This window comes from Leopardus geoffroyi, chromosome C1 (assembly GCF_018350155.1).
Source record: "Leopardus geoffroyi isolate Oge1 chromosome C1, O.geoffroyi_Oge1_pat1.0, whole genome shotgun sequence".
In the NCBI taxonomy this organism is placed as follows: domain Eukaryota; kingdom Metazoa; phylum Chordata; class Mammalia; order Carnivora; family Felidae; genus Leopardus; species Leopardus geoffroyi.
Window position 1 is genome coordinate 11,906,960 of NC_059328.1, and position 12,791 is coordinate 11,919,750.

Sequence of the window (12,791 nt, forward strand, 5' to 3'; positions counted from 1 at the left end):
AGCTTAAAAAATAAAATTAAAATTAAATTAATTTAAATAATTGGAATTGTTTAAACAAAGCAAAGGGACTGGGGGTAATTTAGCTTTGGGAGAAAGAGCACGGTAAAACAGCGTCTGGAATATAAAAAACAGGTGTTCATAAATGCCTATGGTTAGACCACGGGAACCAAGCATATTCCGTCTTAATAAACGAGGAGACAATAATTAGCTTACACTGAATTATGAAATGATGAATTTACAACTAAGGAAAGCTGTTTTAAAAAGTGAGCGCTTGTACTATAATGGTGGATACATATCATTATACATTTGTTCAAACCCACAGAATGTGCACCCCAATGTAAACTCTGGACTTGGGTGATGATGATGTGTCCATGCGGGTCTGTCAACTGCAACAAATGCACCGGGGTATGTTGATAGTAGGGGAGGTTGTGGATGTGGGAAAACAGGAAATGTCTGACCTTTCTGCTCAATTTTGCTGTGAATCTAAAACCACTCTACAAAATAAAGTCTATGGGGGCGCCTGGGTGGCTCAGTCAGGTGAACGTCTGACTTGGGCTCAGGGCATGATCTCACGGCTCATGATTTCAAGCCCTGCTTTGGGCTCTCTGCTGTCAGCATGGAGCCTGCTAGGATCTTTGGAGCCTTGGTCTCCCTCTCTCTGCCCCTTCCTAGCTTGAGCTCTCTTAAGAAAGAAAGAAAAATAAAAGTCTTTGTTTTTTAAAAGGTGAGAGCTTCATGTTTCTGGAACAGTCTATGTTTTTAACCCATGAAATGACTACCTTATTTCAAAGAGCAACATTTTGAATGAAGAGTACAATAATTTATGTTACACTTTGAAAGAATGTATCATTTTTTAATTCATGTCACCTTAGTGGATCCTTAAGCAGGATCACAGTATTTAAACATGTTTTCCAATGATGATTACTATCCTTTGGCTGAACTCACAGTTAAGAACTGGAATATTAAAAGATAGTCATCTTTAATGTGTGACTACAGTGCCAACTATACTCTGATGAAGAAAGTAACAGATTTGAAAATGTTGAATTGAGGTAAGGCAGTAATGAATAAGGGACACATACACAATGATAGAGAGGGGGAAAGAAGAAGCTATCCTGGCAGTGACTTCCTTCTCCCAGAAGATCTAAGACTGTGAGTGCTAGGTTAGGGTTCCTCCCTCTTTAAAATAAAAAAGTGTGTGTGTGTATAAATGTATGTATATATGTATGTATACATATATGTATGTGCATATACATACATATGTATATATACATACATACATATGCACATATCTATGTGCATATGCTATATATATATAGACACACACATACACACATATCAAAACAGTAAGAATGCCATATAAAACCAAGAATAAACTCATAACTTTGATTAGATCATAGCCCCTCATCTGTGATTCTTCCACCTCTATTTTAGAGGTGAAATCATCTATTTTCGCAGGGTAAGCATTCAATCTCTACTGAAGGGTCCATTAAATCTGCAAAGAGAAAGCAAGCATTACCAGTTGTAAGCAGATGAGCACAGGACCCAGCAAACGGTTTCAACACAGCTGGTCCTCAGCCTTCCAGGTTGGGTTCTGAGCAATTGACAATGACCCCATGCCCCATGAGAACCACCCTGATGAAAGGAAATGACTTTAAGACTGATTCTGATCTAAAGGTTTTTTCCTGTCATATTTCTGACTGCCTGTTCCCACTAGGAAGGAACAAACTGCTTGATCAAAGTTTATTCAACTGGCTTGGTCTTCATTCAAAAATGGTCCCTTTCCAGTTAAAATGTAACTGTAAATGTAAAACTGTAAATGTAAAAAAAAATAACTGCTATCTATTAAATTAAAAATACACCACCCCTGTTAAGTACAACATTTAGCTAAAGTTGAAAACTTGATTAGAAAATGGAAGACGGGTGTGTGGGTGGCTCAGTCTGTCAAGCTGCTGGCTCTTGATTTTGGCTCAGGTCATGGTTCTTGGGATCAAGCCCTGAGTAGGGCTCTGTAGACTGACAGTGAGAAGCCTGCTTGGGATTCTCTTTCTCCCTCTGACCCTCCCCAATTCATGCTCACTCGTGTGTTCTCTCTCTCTCTCCCTCTCAAAATAAATAAACATTGAAAAAAAAAACAAAAGAAGGGGTGCCTGGGTGGCTCAGTTGGTTAAGCATCTACCTTCAGTTCAGGTCATAATGTCATGGTTTGTGAGTTTGAGCCCTGCATCTCTGCTGTCAGCACAGAGCCTGCTTCAGATTCTCTCTTTCTCTCTCTCTCTCTCTCTCTCAAAAATAAATAAATGTTAAAAAAAAAGAGAGAGAGAAAAATGGGAGAAGAAGAGGAGAAACTCATTTTTAAAAGTAAAAGAGGGACGCCTGAGTGGCTCAGTTGGCTAAGCGTCCGACTTCGGCTCGGGTCATGATCTTGCGGTCCATGAGTTCGAGCCCCTTGTCAGGCTCTGTGCTGACAACTCCGACCCTGGAGCCTACTTCAGATGCTGTGTCTCCCTCTCTCTCTGCCCCTTTCTCACTCACATTCTGTCTGTCTCTCTCTCTCGAAAATAAACATTAAAAAAAAAAAACATTTTAAAAAGTAAAAGATATGCATAGAGCCTTTATCACTTAGAGATAAAATAAAGCAGTAAATACTTGCACAGTCCCATATTTGCCACAATTAGCTACTTTAAGAAACAAAATGATATCCTCTTAAAGAACACGGACACTAAAGCCAGACTGCCTGAATGTGGACCTTCGATCCCCCGTGATACCCGTGTGACCTTGGGTAAGTTACTTAACTGTGCCTCTCACACTCTTGTTTCTTCACCTGTTCAGAGTTTTCTGTGAGGACAGTAAAGCAGTCACAACAGTGGCTGACAATGGTAAGAGGTATATTAACATTAGCTGTACTGTTATCCCACATGCATCCCTACTTCATCTGTTCAAGAACAACACAACTTACCAGACCAACTCTAAGAATATGCAAAAAAAGAATCCACATTTTAAAACTGCAAGTTGGATTAAATGCTACAAAATCCAAGCTGTTCATAAAACTAACCAGAATTAAGAGAAAAGGAAAATGTACAGTTAATTGTCTAACACTAAATTTTAGAACCACAATAAATTTAAGGGAGAAAGGAGAAAACGAAACTGGGACCTTGAAAATAAGCCATTAAAACAAATTGAAATAGATAAATAAGCCTTCCACTTTGCACAGTACCTTTGATAAGTCGATACCACTGTTTGCAGACAAGGGCTGCAGTTTTGTGTTCCTGGTATGGTGAAAGAAAGGACAGGATATACTCCAAAACCTCTTCTGGCAGCTCAGACATGGGCCTATTATGTCTAGTCTCTTCAACCTCCAGTACTGGGTGGGGCTCCTCATCTTGCTCCATTGTCCCTTCCAGCACAGTTTCTTCTTGGTCCACGGCCATGAAACTGTCATCTTCACTGTCCGAGGAGCTGGCCATGACATTCCACTCAACAGCTATAGTGGGAAATGAACAAACATCAGCATACACTGTCAGAAGCTCTGAAATAACTCAGGCACATGCATCCAAGCTGCACATGATATTTTTTAGACCCTCGGTGTGAAATCTGTTCTCCAGCACTTTCCCACACTAGTTGAGAGCCACCTTAATTTGACAGGTAGAGCTCAAATACCAAGCCCATCCCCAAAATCTAACAAATCCCTAAAGGCTTCTTTATTATTATTATTATTTTTTTTTTTTTTGAGGCTTACTTATTTGAGAGACAGAGAGAGAGAATGCATGCAGGATGGGCAGAGAGAGAGGGAGAAAGAATCCCAAGTAGTCTGCACACTGTCAGTGTGGAGCCAATGCGGGACTCGATCCCAGGATCATGACTCAAGCTGAAACCAAGAGTAAGACACTCAACCAACTGAGCCACCCAGGCACCCCTAAAAGCTTCTGATTATATTTTTTCTCTCCACTGTAAATCAGAATGACAGCCGAGTTCTGGCATAACCATAAAACACGAAAGTTGTTCCGTAACAGCTCCTCTAAGGCAAGCATCTGACTGGCAGACAGCAAAAGGAACAGCAACTAAACTCCCTTGGCAGTAACATGATTCAAGACCTCAGACTTCAAAGGAAAAACTAACTGAGGGTCCTATAAAGAGTAGTAAGAACATTCTGAGGATGTGGATTAAGAAAAGTTTTTCTTGGGGCGCCTGGGTGGCGCAGTCGGTTAAGCGGCCGACTTCAGCCAGGTCACGATCTCGCGGTCCGGGAGTTCGAGCCCCGCGTCGGGCTCTGGGCTGATGGCTCAGAGCCTGGAGCCTGTTTCCGATTCTGTGTCTCCCTCTCTCTCTGCCCCTCCCCTGTTCATGCTCTGTCTCTCTCTGTCCCAAAAATAAATAAACGTTGAAAAAAAAAATTTAAAAAAAAAAAAAAAAAAAAAAAAAGAAAAGTTTTTCTTACAAATTCTTACATAAGACAATTCACTTACAAGGATAATAAACGTTCCAAGAATAGGCTTACCCAGCTAAAATACCAAATACTAGGCAACATTTGTATTAGAAAACATCAAAACAGATCTAGGGAGTAAGAAACCAGAAACAATATATATGCCCATCAACAATGTTACAGATAAATTGTGGTCCATTCACACAATGGAACTTCTGCAAGACACCCACACAGGTAACTCTCAAACACAACACTGAACCAAAGACAGAAGAGTGCATACTACATGGCCACACTTCTATCAGATTCAAAACCAGGTAAAATTAATTCATGCTCTTCAAAGTGAGCGCCGCAGGGGTGCTGGTGAAGTTGTTTCCTGATTGGGTAATGTTATACGGATATGTTCAGTTTGTGATAAATTCACCAAGATGAGCACTTAATGTTTAATGCACTTCTCTAAAGTTTATCAAAATAAGCCATTATCAAGTTACCTCTTGTGAAGGTATTTAAAAAAATCATTATGATTGAGTTTTAATTTCTCTATTCCCTAAATTTTCTAGAAAGAGCACAACATGCTGAAATATACATGCAGAGGCAAGCAACTCATTCACACCATTCCCATGATGTTTCATGCACAGCCTGGGGTAAAAAACAGTAAAATGAAGGGAGTAGGGTGATTTATGTAAGAAGTGTGTCACAGGTTATATTACCCAGGAAGCAAATGCTAAAAAAAACAAAATTCGGAATGAAAAAATGTTTCATGGGGAGAAGTCTTGTGAGAAGAAAAAAGAAGGAAGCAGGACTGGGCGGGGGGAGCAGAGTGTGATGCAGATTTGACAACGCCTGGAACAAGGCGGCCATTTAGAAGGCTCCAGAATGCAGCATATCTGTCATTGCTCTGCTCAGCCATGGCTGGGGGGCTGCTCCAAAGCTGAGGCTGACCCTGAAGAGACTAACAGCTTTCTTCAGTTACACTCCTTACAGATGGGCAGGAAGTCTTTTCTTGAAAGGACATCTGAGTTTGTTTTCTTATTTTCTAATACACCTATTCCCCTTGACCACACATACCTACCCAGACCATTCACTATGCCATTCACCTTACAAATTTCCAGCATTGCCTCTAGTACTGATGTAAAGAACAAAAAATAATGGGAAGAGAAGAGTGATTCTGAAATACACTTGGGGTTTTGAGAAAGATCTGAAATGTTCCAGGGGCACCTGGCTGGCTCAGTCAGCAGGGCACGCTACACTTGATCTCAGGGTTGTGAGTTCGAGCCCCACGTTGGTTACAGAGATTACTTAAAAAAATAAAATCCTTTTTTTATTATAATTTTTTAAAAAGAGAGATAGGGCAGGGGAGGGGGCAGAGGGAGAGGGAGAGAGAGAGAGAGAGAGAGAGAGAGAATCTTAAGCAGGCGTGGAGCCTGTTGTGGGGCTCGATCTCATGACCCAGGACTATGACCTGAGCTAAGATCAATAGACGCACACTCAACTAACTGAGCTGCCCAGGCACGCACCCCCAATAAAATCTTTAAAAAACAAAACAAAACAAAATGAACAAAGATCTGAAATGTTCCCAAAGGTGAGGGGGACAAGGAAAGCAAAGAAGGGAAGCTTCCCACCTCACCTTGCCACTCCTATAAATCATACAGGAAATTGCGTACATCTTAAAAACTGGAGGGATGATCACATTAAGGAAATGAAAACATGAATCAAGTCATTAAACTGCTTCCAAGAAACTCATCTATCAAATTAGCTCATGATAAGACAATGTATCCTGGCAGAGTGGCTGCTGGAGTCCTGCTGATGGTGAAGGACTGGTGACGAGCTATACACATAGTGGGGCAGCCGAAATCCCCCCCCACCCCACCCCCGCCGTTGGGGCAGCAGCAGAGGAAGGTGGTGGCAATGTCTTCCACTCCCCTGCAGCAGGGAAGGAGTGTTTACTGTAGGTTTACTGTAACCATAGCACATAAAGGATCCTAGATAGTTGCTCCCCACCTTGGGTGAGCGGTTCTTCCACATGCTTAACTTGCTAGAGGAGGTCTTTCCATTTCCAGGTCCAACACCTACCCGAAAGAGTACAGTTTGGGGTACAATATAAAACAAAAATTAAAAATTTTTTCTGGGGGATAAAAAAGGTACCTTTTACTACTGGAAAAAAATTACTTCCCGTATTCCCTCTTTTTCTCCCCTCTACAAGTTATCATTTCTCACCTCTCACTGGCTATCTTCCCTAATTTATTGACTTTCTCATATTTTTAACTCCCACTCAGCTCTGGAACTCACCAAGGAAAAGAGTCCAAAGAAACAGATTCCTTAAGTTTGGCTGCATCTTTCACATTTGAATTAAACATAGTATCTCAAATATAGTTGTTCTTTACTCAACAACTTGACAGACTGTGAGTCTAGGGTCTGCTTCAGAACAAACTGAATCAATGAAGACTGCAAAAGGTTATTTGTATAATACTATTTTTCCCCCAAGCAAAATAAATTTGTTTGGCTCAATAAAACAACTTCTTACTCCCTTTAGTAAGCCTACATAAAGGGATGCAAACTTTTGTAATGCCCAGTTTTAAGTTAACTCTCACCATTCAACCATTTTACTGTCCACAAAAGCACCAAACCCGATGCTCCTGGGGGCATGTTTGCGAACTTGGCCTTGAGCACAAATGCCAGTGAGAACACACAGGGATGGGCTCAGATGTAATTCCTTGTAATTACACTTCCAGGACCAATTTGCACGGTCCCTCATTTTCACTTCCATGATTAGGTAATGAAATCATCACTCACATTCCCACAGGATATGGAGGCATTTTGAAACAGTTTTTTTTCATGCCAAAAGAAGCCCTATAAAACATTTCACATGCAATTGTTGTTAACTCACCGAATGTGGTTTTCATGAAGTATTTATTATTTTTTAAGATTTTATTTTCAAAGTAATCTCTACACCCAATGTGGGACTCGAACTTACAACTCTGAGCTCAAGACTTGCATGCTCTACAGACTGAGACAGCCAGGTGCCACGGTTTTCATGGAGTCTTTTTTTTTTTTTTAAAGATACATTTTTTTTTTTTTTTAAGTAATCTCTAGACCCAACATAGGGCTCAAACCAACTCCGAGATCATGAAGTCTTTAAAAAAAAAAAATCTTCCATACCCTTCACGTTTGTGTGAAGCCTTCTTAGTTTCCCCAAGTTTTGGGGACAAACATCAAACAAAGTCGGTTTACTGGAATCTGAGCTTCTTGAGGGCAGAGACCATTTGCCTGGCCATCTTGTCTCACTAGCACTAGACATTCAAATTAGCACAAGGACTCACAACACCCTTGTGCTGACTTCCTGTTAGTTCATAATCGAAATTACATCGTCAGTACATCCAGGAGTAGCAGACCCTACCCTTACATGTTATGGGCTGCTGTCAAGGTAGTTTATTGGTCAGAATGGACATCTCTCTCTGGTCCCTTGAATTTTGGCCTTTTAAGGTGTACACTGGCCTGTGAGTCTGCTGCTGGACTCCTGAGCCAGACCCAATGACCCTTGGCTAGATCAAGATGGGTGGTATTAGAGAAGCCATTTATTTGGCCCAGTAGTATCACTACTATACTATACTATATACAGTATACTACCTGACCACATCCAACTGAATACAAATCACTTTCAAAAATCCAAATGCCCTGGGGCACCTGGCAGGCTCAGGCAGTAGAGCATGTGACTCTTGATGGCAGGGTCAAGCCCCGCATTGGGTGTAGAGTTTATTTACCGGAAAAAAAAAAAAAAAAAGATCCAAATGCCTTGCCTTTCTGAAGTATAAACTAAGGTTAAGATTTTGAAATGGAGAGTCTGCCTATATAATGCTGTGTGATCCAGGGTAAGTCACACAGAACAACGTGGGAAAACCTCTTTACCCGTAAGTAATGAAAATTCCCTACCAATATGAAGATTCTATAAAGGTAGCAGATATCAACAACTACTCTGAACTCCTTGGAGGAAAGTGATTAACTTGGAAAGAGTTAAAATCAATTCACAGAAATTCAGGATGGGAACAAAACTACTTCGTTATCCATGTAAAAGTTATTATCAGATCCTAGTACAATATTTGATTAACTATGCCTTGGTTTCTGTACATTAGACATCTGACAATCCTTTTGGAGTAAACATGTCTTTATGGAAATCAAAATACACTTCACCTACCTAAAAGGAACCTGAAGATTTAAAATGCAATCAAGATTGGGGCCCTTGGGTGGCTCAGTCCAGCACTGACAGACCGGAGCCTGCTTGAGATTCTCTCCTTCTCTGCCTCTCCCCGTCGTGTGCATGCTCTCTATCTTTCGCTCTCTCTCTCTCTCACTCTCTCAAAAACAAACAAACATTTAAAATGCAATCGAGATTGGGGCGCCTGGATGGCTCAGTCGGTTAAACGTCCGACTTCAGCTCAGGTCACGATCTCGCGGTCCGTGAGTTCGAGCCCCGCGTCGGGCTCTGGGCTGATGGCTCGGAGCCTGGAGCCTGTTTCCGATTCTGTGTCTCCCTCTCTCTCTGCCCCTCCCCCGTTCATGCTCTGTCTCTCTCTGTCCCAAAAATAAATAAACATTGAAAAAAAAATTTTTTTTAATGCAATCGAGATTATTCTTCACAATTTCAAAAAGCTTTTCAAAAATTCAATAAGGGAACCTCTTACTGACAGTAAAATAAAGCACTGAGACTTAACTGAAAATCATGTGGCTGAATTGAATGGAAAAGCACCCCAGTCATTGCTCAACATGAGGGCTTCTGAGGCTTCTGGATATCGATATGAACTCATGAAGTTACCCACCTTAGCAGTACTAACATAACTAAAAGGTATTAAATTCTACTCTTAAAAATATAAAATACTGTTAAGTGAAGATTTATAGAACACCACAAAATGATTCAATCTAAGATAACAAGACCTTCTTATTAATAACATACATTATCATTGTACTAAGTCAAATGAAAGAGTTATAGAAAATGGGAAAATGGGAAAATGGGGAGGGTACCTGGGTGGCTCAGTTGGTTAAGTGTCCAACTTCTGATTTCGGCTTACATTATGATCTCACGATTTGTGAGACCCGCATTGGGCTCTGCATTGACAGCATGGAGCCTGCTTGGGATTCTGTCTCCCTTTCTCTCTGTTCCTCCCCTGCTTGCTCTCTCAAAACTAAGCAAAAAAAATAAAGTTAAAAAAAAAAAAAGAAAATGGGAAAATAGAAATGTATACCTTCATGCGTTCAACAAATATCAATGAGACATTTGCTATACATGAAAATACTGTGTGGGGTGCCTGGTGGTTCAGTCGGTTAAGCATCTGACTCTTGATTTCGGCTCAGGTCATTATCTCATGATTCATGAGTTCAAGTTCCCAGTAGGCTCAGCGCTGACAGCATGGAGCCTGCTATCTCTCCCTCCCTTTCTCTACCCCCCACCTCTGTACAAGCACTCTCTCCCTCTCTCACAAAATAAATAAACTTAAAAAATAAAAGAAGAAAACACTGTGCTTACATCCCGTGAGATTTAAAAAAAAAAAAAAAAGAGAGAGAGAGAGATGCCACCCCTTCCTCTCAAGGGGATTAACATGTTAAGAACTAAAGGCACCTAAATAAAGAACAGCAACACAGGACAGACCTGTGGTATGAAACAAGAAGCTTTAGCAGTTCAGGTAAGGAGGAGATGGCTTCCAACTAGTCTGAGCAGGAAATTACACAAAGGCAAGCATTTCAACTTTGAAGAATAGGCAGGATTTCGGAGAATGAAATGGGGGAAGGTGGAGGGATAAAGACCTTCAAATTACTCTCTCTTGAAATGATATGCTTTGCTACTTTCCACAACTACCTTTAGGACAAAGGTAAAAACTATCTCTTACTTGATGGGTGTTTTACCACTTGTACACACTACTTACTATTTTATCTACATTAACAGAAGCTCATAATCTGGAGACTCCTTAGTTCCTGACAGTCAATGTTGTGACAAAGTCTAGAAATAGAACAATTCGGCATAACGACTGTTGCTATTAGCAAACTGTGAGCTATTTTGACAAGCAAATTCAGAGAGCTGTTTCCGTAAAGCGCTCCAAACCTAAAAGAGATATCAGGTGCAGTAATTTTTTTAAGTGGCTAACTCATCAATGTGTTATCTAATGAAGACTCTCTTCAATGAAATAGAGAAATAAAGTATTTTGCCAAACTACCTACTTAGTATACTTCTATTCTTCACAATGGCTGATATTAAATGAAAGCACTTTATGACAGAAATGGACCAGTTCTCAAGGAGTTCTCCATATTCATATGTAGAAGCTAAAGGATTTGTTATTACTAAGTATAAACGGTCAAGAAAAATGTGCTGGTTTCGTATCATGAATGGAAATACTCTAGGTTCTGAAAATTCTATATGGAGGAACCATATACTCTAGGTTCAGCAAAATGTTTCATTTGGTAGAAAGAGTATAACAGAACTTTAACATGCAAATTTGTATTGTGTGAGAGCTTGAATTATTAGATTTTTTTTAATCTTTAGATTTTAGGAGAAGACAGTAGTGATTTACAAAGTATAGAATAATTTGGATTGTAATAATTTAACATATAACAATTTTAAACAATAGGTTTTCATTTGAAGTACAGTATAAATCATAGAGGAGTTAGAGGAGAAAAAAGGTACATTAAAAGGGTGCCTTATTCTGGGGTGTCCTGGGTGGCTCAGTCGGTTAAGCGTCTGACTCCTGATTTTGGCTCAGGTCGTGATCTCACAGCTCATGGATCAAGCCCCAAGTCAGGCTCTGTCTGCACGGACAGTCGGGGCCTGCTTGGGAATCTGTCTCCCTCTTGCTCTGCCCCTCCCCCACTCACATTCTCTCCCTCTCTCTCTCAAAATAAATAAATAAACATTTTTTTAAAAGGTGCCTTATTCTGGGTTTGGAAATTCTTTCCCTCTCAAAAATAATTATTTAAGGGGCGCCTGGGTGGCGCAGCCGGTTAAGCGTCCGACTTCAGCCAGGTCACGATCTCGCGGTCTGTGAGTTCGAGCCCCGCGTCAGGCTCTGGGCTGATGGCTCAGAGCCTGGAGCCTGTTTCCGATTCTGTGTCTCCCTCTCTCTCTGCCCCTCCCCTGTTCATGCTCTGTCTCTCTCTGTCCCAAAAATAAATAAAAAACGTTGGAAAAAAAAAATAATTATTTAAGACATTAAGAAAAATGGGGGCATCTGGGTGGCTCAGTCAGTTAGGAGTCCAACTCTTGATCTCGGCTCAGGTCATGATCTCGCAGTTTGTGGGACCAAACCCTGGGTTGGGCTCTGCACTGACAGCATGGAGTCAGCTTGGGATTCTCTCCCTCCCTCTCCTCTGCCTCTCTCTTTTTCTCAAAATAAATAAAAATTAAAAAAATAAGAAAAATGCAAAAGGAGCAAACAACCATACTGTAACAGTAGTAAACTGTATTAACTCAAAGTTGACTGTATCAGGCTATAGGAAATGCTCAGAACATACATACCTCTCTCTACATGCTATGGCTCCCACAATACTGCATACGTGCCTGCAGTACTAGAAATTACTACACTGCAGTCGTCTGCCTGCCTCCTACTCTACCCTTAGGGCAGGATAGAAAATTGTTTTCTGCATCCACACAGGCAAGCCCTCAACAAAAGACTGCTGAATGAACAAACACAACTTTATGAATTGATTCTTGAGTCAAAAACAAAACCTAAATGTTAATTCCTACATATTCTCATGAAAGAAACAAACCATATCAAAAAGATAAAAAGCAATGAAATCAGAGTTCAGATGGCTAAAGACTAACAAAACCAGAGAGCAGAGAGTAAAAAACGGGCCTGAATAAGTGGGAATTTTTACTCTTAAATTAAAAACATACAGTATCAGGCACCTTCCCTCTGACAAGAGAGGACTGCACAAAACCACTGCATGCCAGGGTTCTCTTAGCCTTTTGCGGAAAGATTCTTTCACAGTGGTTCCCAGACTTCTGAATTTCATAGATCAGCGATTTTTTTTTGGACTGATATAGGGTCAACAAATTTTTATTTTCCCAAATAAGGACAAGGGGGAAAGAAACACCGTATACACAAATCCTGCCATCTAATATAGTTTCACAAAAGGACGTTTAAAAACCTGAACAAGGTGGAAGATCACAGTGTTTGAATCAAAGGTTTCCCTTCCAAGAAAGGAAACCATACACACATATACACACTTATGCACACTCCCTCAAGGTAATAAGTGTGGATAACTATTTTTGGGAACCACTATTGTGGTTTGTGGGGGAAACTTTAACACTTTGCTTTGTGGGGAAAAAAATCCTACAATTAAAATGTTATATAATCTGAATTTAAAAATTTTGTTAAAAAAATTTTTTTTA

At 40.4% G+C, this 12,791-nt stretch overlaps 1 protein-coding gene across 1 annotated transcript in view; it reads right to left on the minus strand.

Annotated features, from left to right (window-relative positions):
• The window catches only part of FBXO42 (F-box protein 42), a 99,206-nt gene that overhangs the window by 45,519 nt on the left and 40,896 nt on the right, over positions 1–12,791 (minus strand). The window contains exon 2 of the mRNA XM_045475793.1: positions 3,215–3,481. Within this exon, the coding sequence (XP_045331749.1) occupies positions 3,215–3,464 (250 nt within the window). The 5' untranslated portion in view covers positions 3,465–3,481. The remainder of the gene's footprint in view (positions 1–3,214; positions 3,482–12,791) is intronic.